Source organism: Nesoenas mayeri, assembly GCF_963082525.1.
Source record: "Nesoenas mayeri genome assembly, chromosome: 28".
In the NCBI taxonomy this organism is placed as follows: Eukaryota; Metazoa; Chordata; class Aves; order Columbiformes; family Columbidae; genus Nesoenas; species Nesoenas mayeri.
The window spans coordinates 1,348,541-1,366,954 of record NC_137558.1 but is presented as its reverse complement, the minus strand read 5'-3'; the positions used below and the strand labels follow the sequence as shown (position 1 = coordinate 1,366,954).

At 64.5% G+C, this 18,414-nt stretch overlaps 3 protein-coding genes across 7 annotated transcripts; all 3 read right to left on the bottom strand.

The window, feature by feature from the left end:
• Nucleotides 1-1,321: 1,321 nt before the first annotated feature.
• On the bottom strand, nucleotides 1,322-5,440 carry SUOX (sulfite oxidase). Of its 4 annotated transcripts, XM_080360463.1 has the most exons (5): nucleotides 5,328-5,440; nucleotides 4,501-4,562; nucleotides 3,790-3,832; nucleotides 3,556-3,703; nucleotides 1,322-2,888 (listed from the first exon to the last, which is right to left on the bottom strand). In XM_080360463.1, exons 3-5 carry the CDS (start codon nucleotides 3,819-3,821, stop codon nucleotides 1,458-1,460), a joined length of 1,611 nt encoding a protein of 536 aa, XP_080216589.1. In that variant the 5' UTR covers nucleotides 3,822-3,832; nucleotides 4,501-4,562; nucleotides 5,328-5,440; the 3' UTR covers nucleotides 1,322-1,457. The 4 variants fall into 4 exon arrangements, with proteins under 4 accessions (XP_080216589.1, XP_080216590.1, XP_080216591.1 ...); XM_080360464.1 differs by lacking the exon at nucleotides 3,556-3,703; XM_080360465.1 differs by lacking the exons at nucleotides 4,501-4,562; nucleotides 5,328-5,440 and adding an exon at nucleotides 4,033-4,186.
• A 56-nt stretch (nucleotides 5,441-5,496) lies between these two features.
• Nucleotides 5,497-13,772, bottom strand: RAB5B (RAB5B, member RAS oncogene family). The gene is made up of 6 exons (XM_080360467.1): nucleotides 13,721-13,772; nucleotides 10,996-11,267; nucleotides 8,866-9,017; nucleotides 8,142-8,264; nucleotides 7,942-8,035; nucleotides 5,497-5,625 (listed from the first exon to the last, which is right to left on the bottom strand). Exons 2-6 carry the CDS (start codon nucleotides 11,156-11,158, stop codon nucleotides 5,510-5,512), a joined length of 648 nt encoding a protein of 215 aa, XP_080216593.1. The 5' UTR covers nucleotides 11,159-11,267; nucleotides 13,721-13,772; the 3' UTR covers nucleotides 5,497-5,509.
• Nucleotides 13,773-14,847: 1,075 nt separating this feature from the next.
• CDK2 (cyclin dependent kinase 2) lies at nucleotides 14,848-17,537 on the bottom strand (the record flags this gene model as incomplete). 2 transcript variants are annotated; one of them, XM_080360616.1, is made up of 7 exons in its annotated part: nucleotides 14,848-15,189; nucleotides 15,288-15,491; nucleotides 15,919-16,020; nucleotides 16,099-16,269; nucleotides 16,351-16,471; nucleotides 17,268-17,345; nucleotides 17,422-17,537. In XM_080360616.1, the coding sequence occupies 7 exons, from the start codon at nucleotides 17,535-17,537 to the stop codon at nucleotides 15,085-15,087; spliced, it is 897 nt and encodes a 298-aa protein (XP_080216742.1). In that variant the 3' UTR covers nucleotides 14,848-15,084. The 2 variants fall into 2 exon arrangements, with proteins under 2 accessions (XP_080216742.1, XP_080216743.1); XM_080360617.1 differs by lacking the exon at nucleotides 17,268-17,345.
• Between the last annotated feature and the right edge of the window lie 877 nt (nucleotides 17,538-18,414).

Sequence of the window (18,414 nt, the reverse complement as noted above, 5' to 3'; positions counted from 1 at the left end):
CCGTGATCGATAGGCGGTGATCAATACGCGATGATCCATAGGCCGTGATCGATAGGCGGTGATCAATACGGGATGATCAATATGCGATGATCCATAGGCCATGATCGATAGGCGGTGATCAATACACGATGATCAATACACGATGATCCATAGGCCATGATCGATAGGCGGTGATCAGTAGGCGGTGACTGATGCGTGTTGATCAAGTGGCGGTGATCAATAGGTGGTAATCGATAGGTGATAATTAGGCAATAATTGATAACAGATAAGGGTCCTATAAGGTCAGGGGGTCCCACGGGGTCAGGGGTTATATGAGGTCAGGGGGTCCCATAAGGTCAGGGGGTGCCATAGGGCCAGGGGTCATGTGGGGTCAGGGGTCCTGTGGGGTCACGTGGATCCCATAAGGTCAGGGGGGGTCCCATAGGGCCAGGGGGTCCTATAGGGCTGGGGGATCCTATAGGGTCAGAGGAGTCCCATAGGGTCAGGGGTTATATGGGGTGAGGGGGTCTTGTGGGGTCAAATGGGTCCCATAGGGTTGGGGGGATCCCACAAGGTCAGGGGGTCCCATAGGGTCAGGGGTTATATGGGGTCAGGGGGTCCCATAAGTCAGGGGGTCCCATAGAGTCAGGGGTTATATGGGGTCAGGGGGTCCCATAGGGACAGGGGTCATTTAGGGTCCCAGGGTCCCATAAGGTCAGGGAGGTCCCATAGGGCCAGGGGGTCCCATAGGGTCCCAGGGGTCAGGTGGTCCCATAAGGTCGAGGGGGTCCCATAGAGTCAGGGGTTATATGGGGTCAGGGGGTCCCATAGGGCCAGGGGTCACTTAGGGTCCCAGGGGTCAGGGGGTCCCATAAGGTCGAGAGGGTCCCATAGAGTCAGGGGTTATATGGGGTCAGGGGGTCCCATAAGGTCAGGGGTCACTTAGGGTCCCAGGGTCCCATGGGGTCAGGGGGTCCCATAAGGTCGAGGGGGCCCCATAGAGTCAGGGGTTATATGGGGTCAGTGGGTCCCATAAGTCAGGGGGGGTCCCAGGGCCAAGTGGGGTCAGGGGGTCCCACAGGCTCAGGGGCACTGTGGGGTCCCAGGGTCACCTGGGGACACCGGGGGGGTCCCAGTGGGGCTGTGGGGGCTCCCCGTGGCCACCCCCGTGTCCCCAACCCCCCTGTGTCCCCGTGTCCTCGTCCCCCCCACGGCCACCCCCATGTCCCCATCCCCCCTGTGTCCCCGTCCCCCCCAGGGCCACCCCCATGTCCCTGTCCCCCTGTCCCCCCCCGTGTCCCCGTCCCCCCCGTGTCCCCACGTTGCCCCCGGAAACCACCAAGTCAATAAACCCACAATCTTTATGGAGCCACTTTCACACATCGGGGACCATAAAACACGGCGACCTTTGAGCCGCCGAGCGGGCGGGGGGGCCAGACAGACAGCCGGACAGCCGGCCGGCCACGCACCGCGCGTGCTCAGCGGGTGACGGTGACCCGCACGCGGTGCCAGGCGTTGCTCAGCACCCCGCGCAGGTTCCAGATGGCGGCCACCCCGTCGGGCTGCACGTTGTAGCTCCCGTCCACCGCCTTGCACACGATCTCCAGCTCCGTCCCCGCCGCCACCGGCGCCCGCAGCTCCCACAGCCGCCAAGCCCACGCGCGCCCCGGCGCCGGCCGCTCGCCCGTCAGCCGCGCCACCCGCCAGCTGCGCCCGCCGTCCAGCGACACGTCCACCCGCACCACCTCCCGCCCGCCCCCGCTCCACGCGTAGCCCTTGACCGTCAGCTCCCCCGCCGGCACCGCGGCGCCGGGGCGCGGCTGCGTGATGGCCGACTGCACCGGCAGCTCCTGGATGGCCGGCGCCGTCGTGTAGTCCACGCTGTCCCAGTCCACGCAGGGGGAGAAGCCCTTGTAGTCGTTCTGCTGCCAGTGGCTGGGGCTCTCGGCCGCGCTCACGGCCACGCGCCGCAGCCACTTGACGCTGCGCGCGCCCACCACGCCGGGCACCACGACGCGCACCGGGAAGCCGTGGTCGCGCGGCAGCTCGCGCCCGTTCATCTCGTACGCCAGCAGCACGTCGGCGCCGGCGCTGAGCGCGCGGGCGTACGGGATGGACGCGCCGTACGGGGCCCCCCCGGCGTCGGCGTCCAGCCCTTCGAAGCAAACGTGCCACTCGCCGTCCCGCTCGGGCGGGAAGCCGGCGTGGAGCAGCACGTCGCGCAGCCGCGCCCCCCCCCAGCGCGCCGTGCCGATGGCGCCGATGTCCCACGGCAGCCCCTTGACGGGGCGCACGCGGCTCATCTCGGCGCGCCGGTTGCCGGCGCACTGCAGCGTGGCCGTCACCTCGTGCTTGGGGAAGCGGGTGCGGAGCTCCGGGAGGGACAGCGATAACGACGCCCCCCCCGGACCCTCCACCTGCAGCCGGTAGGTCTCGGGGTCCACGGCCGGCACCGGGAGGTGGTTGCGGGTGAAGAAGAGCTCGTTGGGCGTCAGGAATTGCTCGGCCAGCAGCTCGGCCGGCGGCTCCGCGTTGAACGGCTTCTGGCTGTTGACGTGCAAACCGGGGTGCCGCGGGGGGTCCCCGGCGAAGGGGTCCCGCGTGTCGGCGGGGGCCGGCGGCGCCTCGTTGGGGTCCAGCTCCCCCACTTTGTACTCGCGCAGCAGCTCCAGGACGTGGGGCTGGTTGTGGACGCCGTAGAGGGCCCAGAAGGGCTCGAGGGCTCCGCCGGCCGCCAGCAGCAGCTTGTCGGGCCCCCCCGGGTGCAGCTCCACGAAGTCGGTGACGTCGAAGACCTCGGTGCCGTGGGTCACCCAGACGCGGTCGCGGGGGGTGCGGTGCCGCCCCACCTCCTCCCGCGTGTACACGGGGAACCGGGGGGGCGGGGGGGCCTGGGCCGCCTGGGCGACCTGGGGGACCCCGTGATGTCAGTGGGGAAGCTGCACCCCAGGGACCCCCCCCATTACCATCACTCTGGGGTGACCAGGGGGATGTGGCACCCCCCGACCCCCCCACCCTGAGATATTGGGGGGGGGGTCCTAGACAACCTGGACACCCCAGTTCTGCCCCCCCAGTGCTGCACCCCGTGCACCCCATCTCTCCATGACTCTGGGGTGTCCCCCCCAAACCAGCACCCCCGGGGGGTCACGGGGGGATGTGCCCCCCCAGGTACCTCTGAGAAGAGTCATGGGGGTCCCAGAGGACCTGAACACCCCGGTTCTGCCCCCCCCCGGGACCTGCTGTCCTGGTTCCGCCCCCCCCCCGCCCCCCGAGCATTCAGCCCGTCCCCCTGGCCGGGATTCAAACCTTCCCCCCGGGACCCCCAAATCCCGGTGCTGCCCCCCCCGGGACCCCCAAATCCCGGCGCTGACCCCTCGGGACCCCCAAATCCCGGTGCTGCCCCCCCCGGGACCCTCCTATCCCGGTGCTGTCCCCCCGGGACCCCCAAATCCCGGTGCTGCCCCCCCCGGGACCCTCCTATCCCGGTGCTGTCCCCCCCCCCCCCCGAAATTCAGCCCCCCCCAGGGTATCCGCCCCCCTCGGAGGCATCCGGTGCCGCCCCCTGGTCCCGCTCACCCGCCGCCGCCGTTCTCCGTAGGCCAGCGCGGCCCCCAGGCCCAGCAGCGCCGCCAGCACCGGGGCCGCCCCCCGCCGCCCCCCCGCGGCCGGGCTGCCGGTGTGGGAGCGGGCGCAGGGCCGGCGGGGCGGCGGCAGCGGCGGGAGCCTGCGGGAGAACGGCGCTGAGACCGCGAACGGGCACCGGGGGTCGGCACCGCGCTCCGCGGGGACCCCCGAGGGGGCGGCTCGTACCTGCGCCCGGTAACGGCTCGGAGCAGCAGCATCGCGGCGGCACCTGCACGGGAGAGCGCGGCTGTGGCGGCCACCGGGGACCGGGCACCGTTATCGGGAAGCGGCACCGGCGGAGCCGTCGCTGCCCCGCGAAAAGCGGCCACCGGGACCCTCGCGGGGCATCCCCGCTCCTCGCCTCCCCCCCTTCGCTCCGGTGTCGCCGCCCCCAGCCCCGGCCCGGCCCCGGTTCGCCCCGTTACGCACCTGCGTTACGGCTCCGGTAGCGGCACCTCCCGCCGCTCCCTGCCTCTTTAAGAGAGGGGCGATGGGCGTGGCCTCGCCCGCTGGCCACGCCCCCTCCCGCGCCTGGAGGGGCTGTGTGGGCGTGGCTTAACCTCCGTGGTGGGGTCCGCCGGGGCGGGGCTTAAAGGGGCAACAGCGGCGAGCGGCTTAAAGGGGCAACGCGGCGGGGATTTAAAGGGCCAGCGCTGCCACGGGGACAAGGGGGAAACCGGGGCAAACCGGGGCCGGTCACGTTTTTCTCCCCGGTCGACCGAGGAGCCGCCGTCGAGCTGGAGGGACCGAAAAGCTTATCGGGGCGAGGCCGGGGCGTCTCAGCGGCTGGTGGCACCGGGCGGGAGGTGTCGCGAAGCCAAAGTCAACCCCCCCCCGCCCCCAAATCCAACAAGGACCTTGTTTTCCTTCCATTTTTTTTTTTCCTCGTTTACTTACATTAAATACAGCGGTTGTTGAGTTCTGTTATCATGATTTGTTATTTGAACGTGACGGAGGAGCTTTCTCAAAGAAACCAAAATTAAAACCCAAAGAGGAATTAATGATGGGAAAAAGAAGCGAGAAAGAGCGAGAAAAGCTGCAGCGTCCCCCGTTTGGTCCGGGGTGGGGGGGGCGCGGGAGGATGGGGGTCACCGCTTGGGGTCCCCATGCACCCTGGTTAACGAGTCATCAATATTATGGGAGTGGGGCTCCACCAACCGGACCCCACCCCAAAGCAAAACAAAGCCCAAACCGTTGCCTATAGGGGTGGGGAGGGGGGTTCTCTACCCACCCCCCCCCACCCGGGGAGGGGGTTTCATTGGGGACGGGTCCCTCCACCCCACAATCCCCCCCACCCCGCCCAGGACCAAAGGAAAAACCACCCAAAAATGGGGTATTTCCAGGAGTAAAGTGCAAACCAGAGATCGGGGAGGGGGGCACGGGGTACCCCCCCCCCCTAAATTAAACACCCCCAGGCACGTCCGATCCTCCAGCAAAAAACAACAAGAAAAAGGCCACCCGGGAAGAAATTGGGGACGCTGCAGCTTTTCTGCCCCCCCAGCAGCAAAATGGGAGAAACGTGGGGGGGAAACAAACCAAAAATAATACAAATTATAAAGGAATCCACACCAGGACCCCCCGAGTTTTTCGGGGTCTCCGGTTCGTCCAACATGAAAAAGCAGAGGGGGGGGGTGGGGAAGGGAAAATGATGGAGAAAAAAAAAACCCAACAAAAAGAACCCCAAAATGACCCAAAAATGAGAATATCGGGGGCGCTATTTGCACCTATAATACAAAGTGAAGAAGAGTTTGTCGTCCTCGGTTGGTTTCTCCACGTTAAGTCCCCGGCGGCTCTCGGTGCTGACGGTGTCTGGTGGCGGTTTCGAAGCGTTAAAAAGTGCCGTTAAAGGAGGGAGGTTGTATTTTTGGGGTGGGGGGGGATCGGGGGGGGCGCTTCGGGCTCTTCCTCAGTTGCTACAGCACTGGCTCCGGCTCTGCGGGTTCTGCTCGTGCAGGTCGACCCCCCGGCTGCGGCCCCCGGCGCCCCCCGTGCTCTGCGGCTCCGTCTTTGGCAGCTTCTTGGCTATAGGGGGGGGAAAAATGGGGGTGATGGGGATGGTGATGGTCACCGCGGTCATGGAGCGCCCCCCCCGGGGATGAGGAGCCGTCACCTTCGAGCTCTGGGAGGGAAAAGGCTCCGGCTCTGATCAGCCCCCCCAAAAAAACCCTCTGGAGCTCGGGTAGACCCCCCAAAAACCCCTCCCTGGTCCCTTATTGATGGCCAAGAGGTCATTGATGTCCATGGCCAACAAGCCCCCCTGGGGCTGAGGAGCCGTTACCTTCGAGCTCTGGGAGGGAAAAGGCTCCGGCTCTGTTCAGCCCCCCCCAAAAACCCCTCTGGAGCTCGGGTGGACCCCCCAAAACCCCTCCTTGGTCCCTCATTGATGGCCAACAAGATGTTGGTGAGTCCATGGCCAACAACCCCCCCTAGGGATTGAGAAGCTGTTTCCTTTGAGCTCTTGGAGGGAAAAGGCTCCAGCTCTGCTTGCCCCCTCAAAAATATCCCTCTGGACCCCCCCAAAACCCCTCTGGTAGACCCCCAAAAACCCCTCCCTGGTCCCTCATTGATGGCCAAGAGGTCATTGATGTTCATGGCCAACAACTCTCCCTGGGGATGAGGAGCTGTTTCCTTCAAGCTCTCAGAGGGAAGAGGCTCCAGTTCAGTTCAGCCCCCCCAAAAAACCCCTCTGGACTTCGGGTAGACCCCCCAAAACCCCTTCTTGGTTCCCCCCTGGCTCTCATTGATAGCCAAGAGGTCATTGATGTTCATGGCCAACAATCCTCCCTGGGGACAAGGAGCCGTTACCTTCGAGCTCTGGGAGGGAAAAGGCTCCAGCTCTGTTCAGCCCCCCCAAAAACCCCTCTGGAGCTTGGGTGGACCCCCCAAAACCCCTCCTTGGTCCCTCATTGATGGCCAAGAGGTCATTGATGGCCAACAAGATGTTGGTGAGTCCATGGCCAACAACCCCCTCTAGGGATTGAGAAGATGTTTCCTTTGAGCTCTTGGAGGGAAAAGTCTCCAGCTCTGCTTGGCCCCCCCCAAAAAACCCCTCTGGACCTCGGGTGGACCCCCCAAAAACCCCTCCCTGGTCCCTCATCGATGGCCAAGAGGTCATTGATGTCCATGGCCAACAACCCTCCCTGGGGACGAGGAGCTGTTTCCTTCTAGCTCTCAGAGGGAAGAAGCTCCAGTTCAGTTCAGCCACCCCAAAAACCCCTCTGGAGCTCAGGTGGGCCCCCCAAAACCCCTCCTTGGTCCCTCATTGATGGCCAAGAGGTCATTGATGGCCAACAAGATGTTGGTGATGTTCATGGACAACAACCCCCTCCAGGGATTGAGAAGCTGTTTCCTTTGAGCTCTTGGAGGGAAAAGGCTCCAGCTCTGCTTGGCCCCCCCAAAACCCCTCTGGACCTTGGGTAGACCCCCCAAAACCCCTCCTTGGGCCCTCATTGATGGCCAAGAGGCCACTGATGTCCATGGCCAACAACCCTCCCTGGGGACGAGGAGCTGTTTCCTTCCAGCTCTCAGAGGGAAGAAGCTCCAGTTCAGTTCAGCCACCCCAAAAACCCCTCTGGAGCTCAGGTGGGCCCCCCAAAACCCCTCCTTGGTCCCTCATTGATGGCCAAGAGGTCATTGATGGCCAACAAGATGTTGGTGATGTTCATGGTCAACAACCCCCTCTAGGGATTGAGAAGCTGTTTCCTTCCAGCTCTCAGAGGGAAGAGGCTCCAGCTCTGTTCAGCCCCCCCAAAAACCCCTCTGGACCTCGGGTGGACCCCCCAAAACCCCTCCTTGGTCCCTCAATGATGGCCAAGAGGCCACTGATGTCCATGGCCAACAACCCCCCTGGGGCTGAGGAGCTGTTACCTTCGAGCTCTTGGAGGGAAAAGGTTCCAGCTCTGCTTGTCCCCCCAAAAAAACCCCTCTGGACCCCCAAAACCCCTCTGGACTTTGGGTAGACCCCCCAAAACCCCTCCTTGGTCCCTCATTGATGGCCAAGAGGTCATTGATGTTCATGGCCAACAACTCTCCCTGGGGATGAGGAGCCGTTACCTTCGAGCTCTGGGAGGGAAAAGGCTCCAGCTCTGTTCAGCCCCCCCAAAAACCCCTCTGGACCTCGGGTAGACCCCCCAAAACCCCTCCTTGGTCCCTCATTGATGGCCAAGAGGCCATTGATGTCCATGGCCAACAACCCTCCCTGGGGATGAGGAGCCGTTTCCTTCAAACTCTTGGAGGGAAAAGGCTCCAGCTTTGCTTGGCCCCCCCAAAACCCCTATGGACCCTGTGCAGACCCCTCCCAAAACCTCACCCCTCCCCCTGACCCCTCCAGCCCCTCACCGATGGCCAAGAAGAGATCATTGACGTTCATGGCCGTCTTGGCCGACGTCTCCATGAACAAGAGGCTGTTGTCGTCGGCGTACGCCTGCGCCTCCTGCGAGAGATGGGCGAGGGGCCCGTTACCGAATTCCGCCCCCCCCATGGCGGGGACGGGGATGGGGACAGGAGGTGACAGTGTCCCCGGGGGGGGTGACACTCACCTCGTACTCCACCATGCGCTTGCTGGCCAGGTCGGCCTTGTTGCCGGCCAGGGCGATGACGATGCTGGGGCTGGCCTGGCGCTGCAGCTCCTTCACCCAGGTCTTGGCGCGCGCGAAGGTTTCCTGCAAATTATGGGGGGGTCAGCGCAAGGGGGGGACATAGAGACCCCCCCCAAGACACCAGCACCCCCGGAGCCGCATGGGTTTTGCTACCGGGGGTTTTAACCACAGCGCTGCTTGTTTAATTGGTTAATTAATGAATGATTGACAGAGTGAACGCTCAGCAAGATGAGTTCAGGGAAGGGCAGTGGAGCTGGGGATGGAGGTTGAGGTTGGAAATTAGGGAAAATGTGTTAATTAAAGGGTCATTAGGCATTGAACAGGCTGCTCAGGGTAGTGGTGGAGTCACCATCCCCAGGGGGGTTGAAGAGACGAGGGGACACTTTAGTGACAGTGTTGGGGTAACAGTTGGACTCAATATTTGGGCTTTTCCACCCAAAATGATCCAGTGATTCCACGAGACAAAGACACTGGGGGCTCTGGAGCATCTTCCTGAGTGGGAAAAGACGTGAGAGCTGCGGAGAAGCCGAGAGGGACCGTGTTGGTGTGAGAAACACCTTGAGATGATGGAGCCAACTTTGAGCATGAGGGGCGACGGGCACAGACCAAAATGTAGGGGGGAGTGAGTGGGTGACCCCCAAGCTGTCCGTGAGTCTGTCCCCACCTGGTTGGTGATGTCGTAGACCACGATGGCGGCCTGAGCCCCCCGGTAGTACATGGGGGCCAGGCTGTGGTACCGCTCCTGCCCAGCCGTGTCCCAGATCTCGAACTTCACCGTCGTATCGTCCAGGCAGACGGATTGTGTGAGAAACGCGGCTGTGGAATGGGGGGAGGAAACAAAAACAACAGCGTTAGCATCGCCCCGCTCACCCCAACGCGCAGCGGGGACCTTCCACACCCCAAATGCAGAGCTGGGGACACCCCGACCCCTCAATGGAACCGGTTGGTGGAGGAGGCGTCAGTGACGTTGTGACAAGTCACATAGATCGGGGGGGTCGGCGTTTTGCTCCAAACCAAATCTCCACGATGCGCGTCAGTTGCGGGTTATGCCAGCGCAATTAAAAGCCTTTGAAAATGAACCAAAAGACGTTCGTTTGGCCCCTAACGCAGCTCAGAATCCGCTCCCGCTGCTGCTAAAGTGCCCAAGACCGCGGGACAGCGCTCGGTGGTGCTTAACACCGATAAAACACATGGTTATAGTGTAAAAATACATCACAGTATCACAGTATGTTTGGGATTGGAAGGGACCTGGAAAGCTCATCCAGTGCAATCCCCCCATGGAGCAGGAACACCCAGATGAGGTTACACAGGAACCAGGCGGGTTGGAATGTCTGCACAGAAGGAGACTCCACAACCCCCTGGGCAGCCTGTTCAGGCTCTGCCACCCTCACCACCAACAAGTTTCTGCTCAGATTTAAGTGGAACCTCCTGTGTTCCAGTTTGCACCCATTGCCCCTTGTCCTGTCCCTGGTTGTCACCAAGAAGAGCCTGGCTCCATCCTCCTGACACTCACCCTTTATATATTTATAAACATTAATAAGGTCCCCCCTCAGTCTCCTCTTCTCCAAACTAAAGAGCCCCAGCTCCCTCAGCCTTTCCTCACACGGGAGATGCTCCACTCCCTCCAGCATCTTGGTGGCTGCGCTGGACTCTCTGCAGCAGTTCCCTGTCCTGCTGGAACTGAGGGGCCACAGCTGGACACAAGATTCCAGGTGTGGTCTCCCCAGGGCAGAGCAGAGGGGCAGGAGAACCTCTCTGACCTACTGACCACCCCCTTCTAACCCACCCCAGGTCCCATTGGCTTCCTGGCCACAAGGGCCCAGTGCTGGCTCAGCCCACAGCACCCAGGATTCCCAGCTGGTCTCCCATCCAAGTACTGACCGGGCCCGACCCTGCTTAGCTTCCCAGATGGGGCATTCTCAGGGTGCCATGGCTGTGTATATTATATACATATATATACGTTCCCCAGGTATATCCTGATAATATCTGAACTAAACCCTTTTCTCAAGGGCAGAGCAGAGGGGCAGGAGAACCTCTCTGACCTACTGACCACCCCCTTCTAACTCACCCCAGGTCCCACTGGCTTCCTGGCCACAAGGGCCAGTGCTGGCTCATGGTCACCCTGCTGTCCCCAGGACCCCCAGCTCCCTTTCCCCTACACTGCTCTCTAATATGTAATTTCCCAACCTATACTGGACCCTGGGGCTGTTCCTGCCCAGATCAAGACTCTACACTTGCCCTTGTTAAATTCCATCAGGTTATTCCCCGCCCAGCTCTCCAGCCTGTCCAGGTCTCTGATGGCAGCACAGCTCCCAGTGTCACCCACTCCTCCCAGCTCGGTGTCACCAGCAAACCTGCTGATAGTCACTCTATTCCCTCATCTAAATCGTTAATGAATATATTGAATAATACTGGCCCCAGCACTGCCCCCTGAGGCACCGCACTGGATACTGGCCTCAACTGGACTCCGCACCATTGACCACCACTCTCTGGCTTCTCTCCTTAAGCCAGTTTGCAACCCACCTCACTATATTGTCCAGACCACCCCTCCTCAACTCAGCTGTGAGGATGCTGCGGAGACCGTGTCGAAGGCTTTGCTGAGGTCAAGAAACGGCATTAAAATCAACGAAATCAATCAACATCGAAATGGCATTAAAACCAACGGCGGCGCGTTTCCTAACGCCTCTCGCTTGAGACCCAACGCGCTCCCCGTGTTGATGTGCAACTCGGGGTGTCCCACGGGGGTTCAGATTGAACGGGGTGTTCAACCGGGGTACAACCACATCCGACTCACCGCCGATGGTGCTCTCCTGGTACTCGTGGAACTGGCCCTTGACGAAGCGCAGCACCAGGCTGGATTTGCCCACCGCCGACTCGCCCAGTAGCACCAGTTTGAACTGGCAGATCTTACTGGGCTGGGACTGCCCGTTCGGCCGGGCGGCTCCTCGGCTGCTCATGGCCTGGTCGCTGCTGCCGCTGCTGCCGGCGCCGCGCGCCCGGGGAACCGGAGAGCCGGGAAGGCACCGAGGGGTCGCTGGGTGCGGGGCTGGGGTGCGCTGGGCTGTCCTGCAGAGATTTTGGGTGGAAAACACCAAAGATTGAGTCCAATTATTCACCATCACCAAACAACCCCAAGAACCTCGTGTGTTCGACCCTCCACGGATGGCGACTCCACTACAGCCTGTTCAACACCCGACAGCCCTTTGGGGCAGAAATCACCCCAAATTTGCCCCCTCAGCATCCACTGGTGCAACGTGAGGCTGTTGCCTCTTCTACAAGTTGTTTTCCCGGTTTCTCCAGCATCACCTTTAATTTCATGGAATCACAGAATCATTTTGGTTGGAACAGACACTCAGGATCATCGATCCAACCAGAACCCAACTCCAGCACTAAACCTAAACTCTAAACCTCGTCTAAACGCCTTTTAAACCCTCTGGGGATGGCGACTCCAGCGCTGCCCTGGGCAACCTGTTCCAATGCCCAACAGCCCTTTAATGGATAAAACCTCCCTAATTTCCAGGGATCTGAGCCCATTTTCCCAAAGCCATGGCCAAGAAAACAGGGATTTGAGCCCCTCATCTAAACGCCCTTTAAACCCTCCGGGGATGGCGACTCCAGCCTGTTCAATGCCCAACAGGCTTTAATGGATAAATCCTCCCTAATTTCCAACCTCAACCCCCTTCTCCAGCTCCGTTCCCTTCTCCGAACTCCCTCCAGCACCTCAAATGTTCTCTCCATCCTCCTCCAAGGGATTAAGATGAGATCCCCCAAATTCACCTCCTTACAGACCACCTGGGGGTCCAGACAAGCCGCAGCCCCCCAAGATAAGGGGATTTTCCCCCCCAAACCATCGCGGCACCGGGTGAAACTCAGCGGCCGCGCTATAGGACCCCGCGGCTCTTTTTGGCGCAGCCACGATCGCCACGAGCCGCCGGTTGAGCGAGATTTAAGAACCAGGGTGAACCCCCCATCCCAGGGAGGCAGCAAAAGGCTCCCCCGGTGCCCAACGAGGTTTGGGGAGCCCCATGGAGCCCCCTCGCTCCATCCTGGACCCCCGACGGCACCGGGAACACCGAGGGCAGCACCGGGAGCTGCGGATTCCTGGCTGGGGAGGGTTGTGACGTCCCCCCTTCCCACCCCCAGCGACACTTTCCCCCATCCCAACCGCATTCGAGGGCTCAGCCCCATGCGGGTTCACCCGGTGGGTGCTGGAGGGTCCCCTGTTATGGGGGTTCCCGGTGTTTGCAAACGGAGCCGGTAGAGCTGCCAAGCCCCCTATAGTTGCCCCCCATGGCTCTTGGAATCGCTCCCCAGCGAAGGATCTTCTTGGGGGGGGGTGAGAGCAGCATCCGTGGGTCCCCCAGCAGCATTGGGGGGTCCCCAGCAGCGTCCATGGGTCCCCGGTAGCATCGGGGGGTCCCCAGCAGCGGCCATGGGTCACCCAACAGCGTCCATGGGTCCCCAGCAGCATCAGGGGGTCCCCCAACAGCATCGGGGGGTCCCCCAACAGTGTCCATGGGTCCCCCAGAAGCATCAGGGGGTCCCCAACAGCATCCATGGGTCCCCCAGCAGCGTCAGGGGGTCCCCCAGAAGCATCGGAGGGTCCCCCAGAAGCAGCGTCTATGGGTCCCCAGCAGCATCTGTGGGTCCCCAGCAGCATCGGGGGGGTCCCCCAGCAGCATCTGTGGGTCCCCAGAAGCATTGGGGGGTCCCCCAGAAGTGTCTATGGGTCCCCCAGAAGCGTCCATGGGTCTCCAACAGTGTCCATGGGTCCCCCAGCAGCATGGGGAGTCACTAGCAGCGTCGGGGGGTCCCCAGCAGCGTCGGGGGGTCCCCCAGAAGCATCGGGGGGTCCCCAACAGAGCCCATGGGTCCCCAGCAGCGTCAGGGGGTCCCCCAGAAGCATCGGGGACCCCCGGCAGCATCTGTGGGTCCCCCAGCACCATCGGGGGGTCCCCCAACAGTGTCTATGGGTCCCCCAGAAGCATCCGTGGGTCCCCCAGCAGCACCGGGGGGTCCCCAACAGAGTCCATGGGTCCCCAGCAGCACCGGGGGGTCCCCCCGTGTCACCCCGCCCGGCAGCGGCTCCGGAGCACAAACAGGTGCGGGACGGAGCCCCCGGGTCCCAACACGGGGGGTGTGTGTGTGTGTGGGGGGGACACGGTGGCCCCGCAGCCCCCCCGGGTCCCCCCGGGGGCTCCGCCGCTCCCTCCCCCGCTCCCCAAACGGGCGGCTTTGACACCGCAGCCCGCACACCTGGGGGGGGGGGGTCCTGGACCCCCACACACCAGCACCGCGGGGACACCGGGAACCCCGTGACACGGGCCGCCCCCCCCCCCCCGAAAGGACCGAGACCCCCCCGGGGGCGGCCGAGCTCCCGGCAGCCCCGGTCAGCGGGACACGGCCCGGCCCGCCGCCCCCCCCCCGGCCCCGCCCGGGCCCTGGCGCCGCCCCGACCCTCCCGCGGCCCCCGGAGCCGCCTCCGGCGCCGCCCGGTCCCGGCCCGGCCCCCCCGGTACCTCGGCCCGGCCCGTCGCGGCCCCCGAGCGCACAAACAGCAGCTCAACCAAACCCTCCTGGCGCGGGGCGGGATTAAGAGGCGGCTCCACCAATCGGCGGCTCGCAGCGGGGCGGCGGGCTCGCCCCTTCCTCTAGGCTGAGCCAATGGGAAAAGAGGAGAGCGCGTCGCTGCCCCGCCCCGTGTAGGAGAGCCAGTTGACGGCGGGGAAGGGGAGGATGGGCAGCGCCTCGAAGCCAATGGGCGCGAAGGGAGCGGCTGGCCAATGGTCAAGGTGAACGTCACGTAAGAGGCGGGGTTTAAAGTGAGTGAAGGGGAGCGAGGCCAACAGGAAGCGCTGTAGAGTAGGGGGGCGGCACCAACAACAAATAAGGTGACTTAAGGGGGAGGAACCCCGCGGGGGCAGAAGCCAATTAAACGCAGGACACCGCCGCGCTGCCCAATCACAGGGCAGAAAGCGCCCAGGCCGACCAGCCCGAGGCCAGCGGCGCCATGAGTGGCGCGCCCGCTGGGCGGTGCCTCGCGGCCAATCACAGGCGCCGCTCCCCGTGATTGGCAGCTCGGGAACCGCGACCTCGGACCCCGTGGCGGCAGCGCCCTCGTCTGGGGGGGGCGGGGCCGGGCCCGGCCAATCACGACGCTCCAGAGCGGCGGTGGGCGTGGCCACCCCAGGGTGTGGCGGTGGGCGGAGCCTCGCGGCGGTGGGCGGGGCCTCGCGGCGGTGGGCGGGGCGGAGGGGGCGCTGGGGGCTCCGATGGGGACATATAGCGGTTGGGGGGGACACATATGGGGCTATATAGAGCCACGGGGGCACCGATAAGACCTGTGTGGAGCCACAGGGGCTGGGGGGGGGGTCTGGGCACCACTGGGGGCCCCCCAGGACACCTTTGGAGGGGGGGGGGGGACGACACACATGGGACAGACCCTGTGGGGTGACAGTGACACGGCTGTAGCCCCCCCCCACCCCCCCCTCCCCAAACACAGAGTCGGATTTTGGGTACAAAATAGCAAAAGTTACAAAAAATCGGCGAAGAAAACACGGGGGGGGCTGCAGGGGACCCCCCCATCGACCCCCCAACAATAGGAGGAGGATGGGGGGACAAAGGTGCTCACCCCCCCCCCCCCCACCCAGCGCTGCTCCCAGGGGCCCCCCTGGGGGGGGGGGTGTGTAAGTGCCGAAAGTCCAGGCGAGGTGGGGGCGTGGGGGGCGGTCCCCACACCCCCTGTCCCGGGTTGGGGTGTGGGGAGGGTCCTGAGCCCCCCCGGACATCCGTCACCTCTCCCAGCGCAGCGATGGGGGGGGGGGGGGCACAGAGTCAGCTGGGACCCCCTCATATAGGGTGTGGGGGGGCCGGGGGGGGACGCTCAGAGCCGCAGGTGGGGGACAGCCCTGGTGACATCGCGGAAGAAGGGGTGTCCCAGCGCCGCCTTGGCCGAGATGCGCTTGTTGGGGTCGTAGTGCAGCATTTGCTGGGGGACGAGGGGACAGTGAGGAAGGGGTGGGGGGGTCCCAAATACCCCCCACCCCCCCCCCCCAATTTAATTCCCCCCCACTCCAATTTTCTCACCGCCAGCAGCTTCCGCCCCTCCTCGTCCAGGGGGGGCACGACTTTGCCGAAGTCCTGCCGTGCCCACTTGGGGAAGCTGGGCTTGTAGTCGGGCATGGCGGTGACCCCGGGCCAGGCGGCCTCGTCCGGCGTCCCCAGCGTGCGGAAGATGCGGAACAGCTGGTCGATCTCCGAGTCCCCCGGGAACAGCGCGCGGCGGGTGATCTGGGGGGGGTCACACCCACTGGGGTCACTGTGACACCCTCAAAAAGAACCGGGTCCCCCCGCGGTGTTGGCGGCACCCGGGATGTCCTGCCCGTTGGGTGGTGTGGTTAGGTGGTTCCATCTGTGTAAGGGGGGGGGGTCACATGCGGCCCCCCCACCCCGTGAGTCCTCACGCTGGCCCCTCGTGACCCCGTTTCCCCCCCCCTCAGGGTGGTGGCGCGTGACGCTGACCTCTGGGGGGGGCTCACGTGGGCCCCCCCCCCGCCCCGCGCCCACAAAGCCCCTTTATTCCCGGTGACGCCAGGGCTGAGCCGCAGCGGCGTCACCGCCACGCATCCTGGGGACACCCCGATGTGTGGTGACCCCCGTATCACCCCAGGGTGGGGGGGGTCCAGGGGGGTCGTGCACCCCCCTCCCCATCACTCACCATCTCGGCGAAGATGCAGCCCAAGCTCCAGATGTCAACAGCTGTCGAGTAGTACTTGCAGCCCAACAGGATCTCGGGCGCTCGGTACCAAAGCGTCACCACCTACCGTGGGGACAAGTGACACACCATAGGCAAAGTGTCCCCCATAAACCGCCCCCCACGCCCCCCCCCGGCACCCACCTCGTGGGTGTAGGTGCGCACGGGCACCCCGAAGGCGCGGGCCAGCCCGAAATCCGCCAGCTTGATGGCGCCGTCGGCGTTGATGAGCAGGTTCTGGGGCTTGAGGTCGCGGTGCAGCACGCGGTGAGCGTGGCAGAACGCCAGCCCCTGCAGCAGCTGGAACAGGTAGCTCTGCGGGGACCGGGGTGGGGGGTCAGCGGGGATGGGGGGGGGTCAGGAGTGCCCCCCACCCGAGGCTGGGACCCCCCACACCTTGATGAGGGGCAGCGCGATGCCGCTGATGGAGGCTGAGTCCATGAACTTCTTCAGGTCCTGGTGCAGGAACTCGAAGACCAGGTAGAGCTTGTTCTCTGTGTGGATCACGTCCAGCAGCCTGGGGGGCACAAAAGGGGGGCAGCGCCTGGGCCACGGGCACCCCATGGTCCCGGGACACCCCATGGTCCCCCATAGGCAACCCCACGGCCATAGGACACCCCATTGCTATAGTCACCCCATGGCCACCAGGCACCCCACGGTCCCCCATAGGCAACCCCATGGCCATAGGACACTCCATTGCTATAGTCACCCCATGGCCACCAGACACCCCACGGTCCCCCATAGGCAACCCCACGGCCATAGGACACCCCATTGCTGTAGTCACCCCATGGCCACCAGACACCCCATGGCCATGGGACACCCCACAACCCTCCATGGCCACCAGACACCCCATTGCTATGGTCACCCCATGGCCACAGCAACCCACAGTCACCCTACAGCCATGAGACACCCCACATCCCCCCCTAGACACCCCATGGCCACAGCACCCCATGGTCACAACCCCCCACAGCCATGGGACACCCCACATCTTCCCATGGCCACCAGACATCCCATGGTCACCCCATAGCCATGGGACCCCCCATTACTATGGTCACCCCATGGCCACAGCGACCCACAGTCACCCCACAACCCCCCACAGTCACCCCACAGCCATGGGACACCCCACATCTCCCCACGGCCACCAGACACCCCATGGTCACCCCACAGCCATAGGACCCCCCATTGCTATGGTCACCCCATGGCCACAGCACCCCACGGTCACCCCCCAGCCATGGGACACCCCACGGCCCCCCCAAGGCAGCACCAGCGCCGTGACACCCCCAGCCCCCCCGGAACCCCCTGGCCCCGCTCACTTGACGATATTGGGGTGATTAAGCTCCTTGAGCAGCGAGATCTCCCGGATCGCGGTGCTGGGGACCCCCTCGGTTTCCCTGCGGGGACACGGGCTGAGCTCCGGTGCCCCCCCCTCCCGGTGCCCCCCCCGGCCCCGGACCCCCCCGGATTTACGTGTCCAGCCGGATCTTCTTCAGCGCCACCACCTCCCCCGTCACCTTGTTCCGGGCCTTGTACACGACCCCGTACGTGCCCTCCCCGATCTTCTCCACCTTCTGGAAGTTCTCCATGGGGGGGCGGCTCCGGGGGGACCCCCGCTTGGGGGGACCCCGGGCCGGGGAGGGGCCGGGGCGGCCGCGGGGGGGGGGTGTGTGGGGGTGTTGTCCCCAAGTTGGGCGGGGGGGTGTCCCCGGGGGTCCGTGGGCGGGGGGGGGGGGGCGGTCCGGGGTGCGTGGAACGATCGCGGCCGCCGCTTCCCCCCCGATCGCGCAACAACGTTGGCGGCGGCTCCGCCCACCTCCCCCCCCGCCGCTTCCCGCCTTCCGCCGGCCACGCCCCCCCCGCGCCCTCCCATTGGTTGGGCTCGCCGTGACGTTGCGAGCGGCGCGGGAGATCCCTTAAAGCGACAGGCACGCCCGCGCGGGGCGGGGCGGCGGGGTTGATCCCGCACCGGGCGGGGGGCCATGAGGGGGGGTCTCGGAACCGGCTGTGCCCGATCCCGCCTGGGTCAGCGGGCGGTACCGGAGGAACCATCGCGGGCCCAGAACCAGCCCCACGGACGGGGCCGCGGCGGCATCGCGGGGGGGACACACGGGGCTTTCGGGGTGTCCCGGCACCGTCCCGCACACGGCGCCCCACGGGCACGGTCCCGTACACGCGGTCCCACGGAATCAGACCCGGGCACGGGTGGGATCCCACGGGCTGGGGCCGGTTTGAAGCTGGAAACGCGCCCCCCCCCCCCCAACAGGAAAAATCGGGGTCCCCCGGCGTCTGGGGGACGGGGGGTCCCTGTTTGTGTGTGACTTGGGTCCCCTGTGGCTGAGGGATCAGGGTCCCCCCGTGTGTGCTGGACGGGGGGTCCATCTGAGGGGGGGGTGGTCCCCCGTGTACGCAGAGTTGGGGTCCCCAATGTTGGGGAAATCGGGGTCCCCCTGCACCCCATCGTGC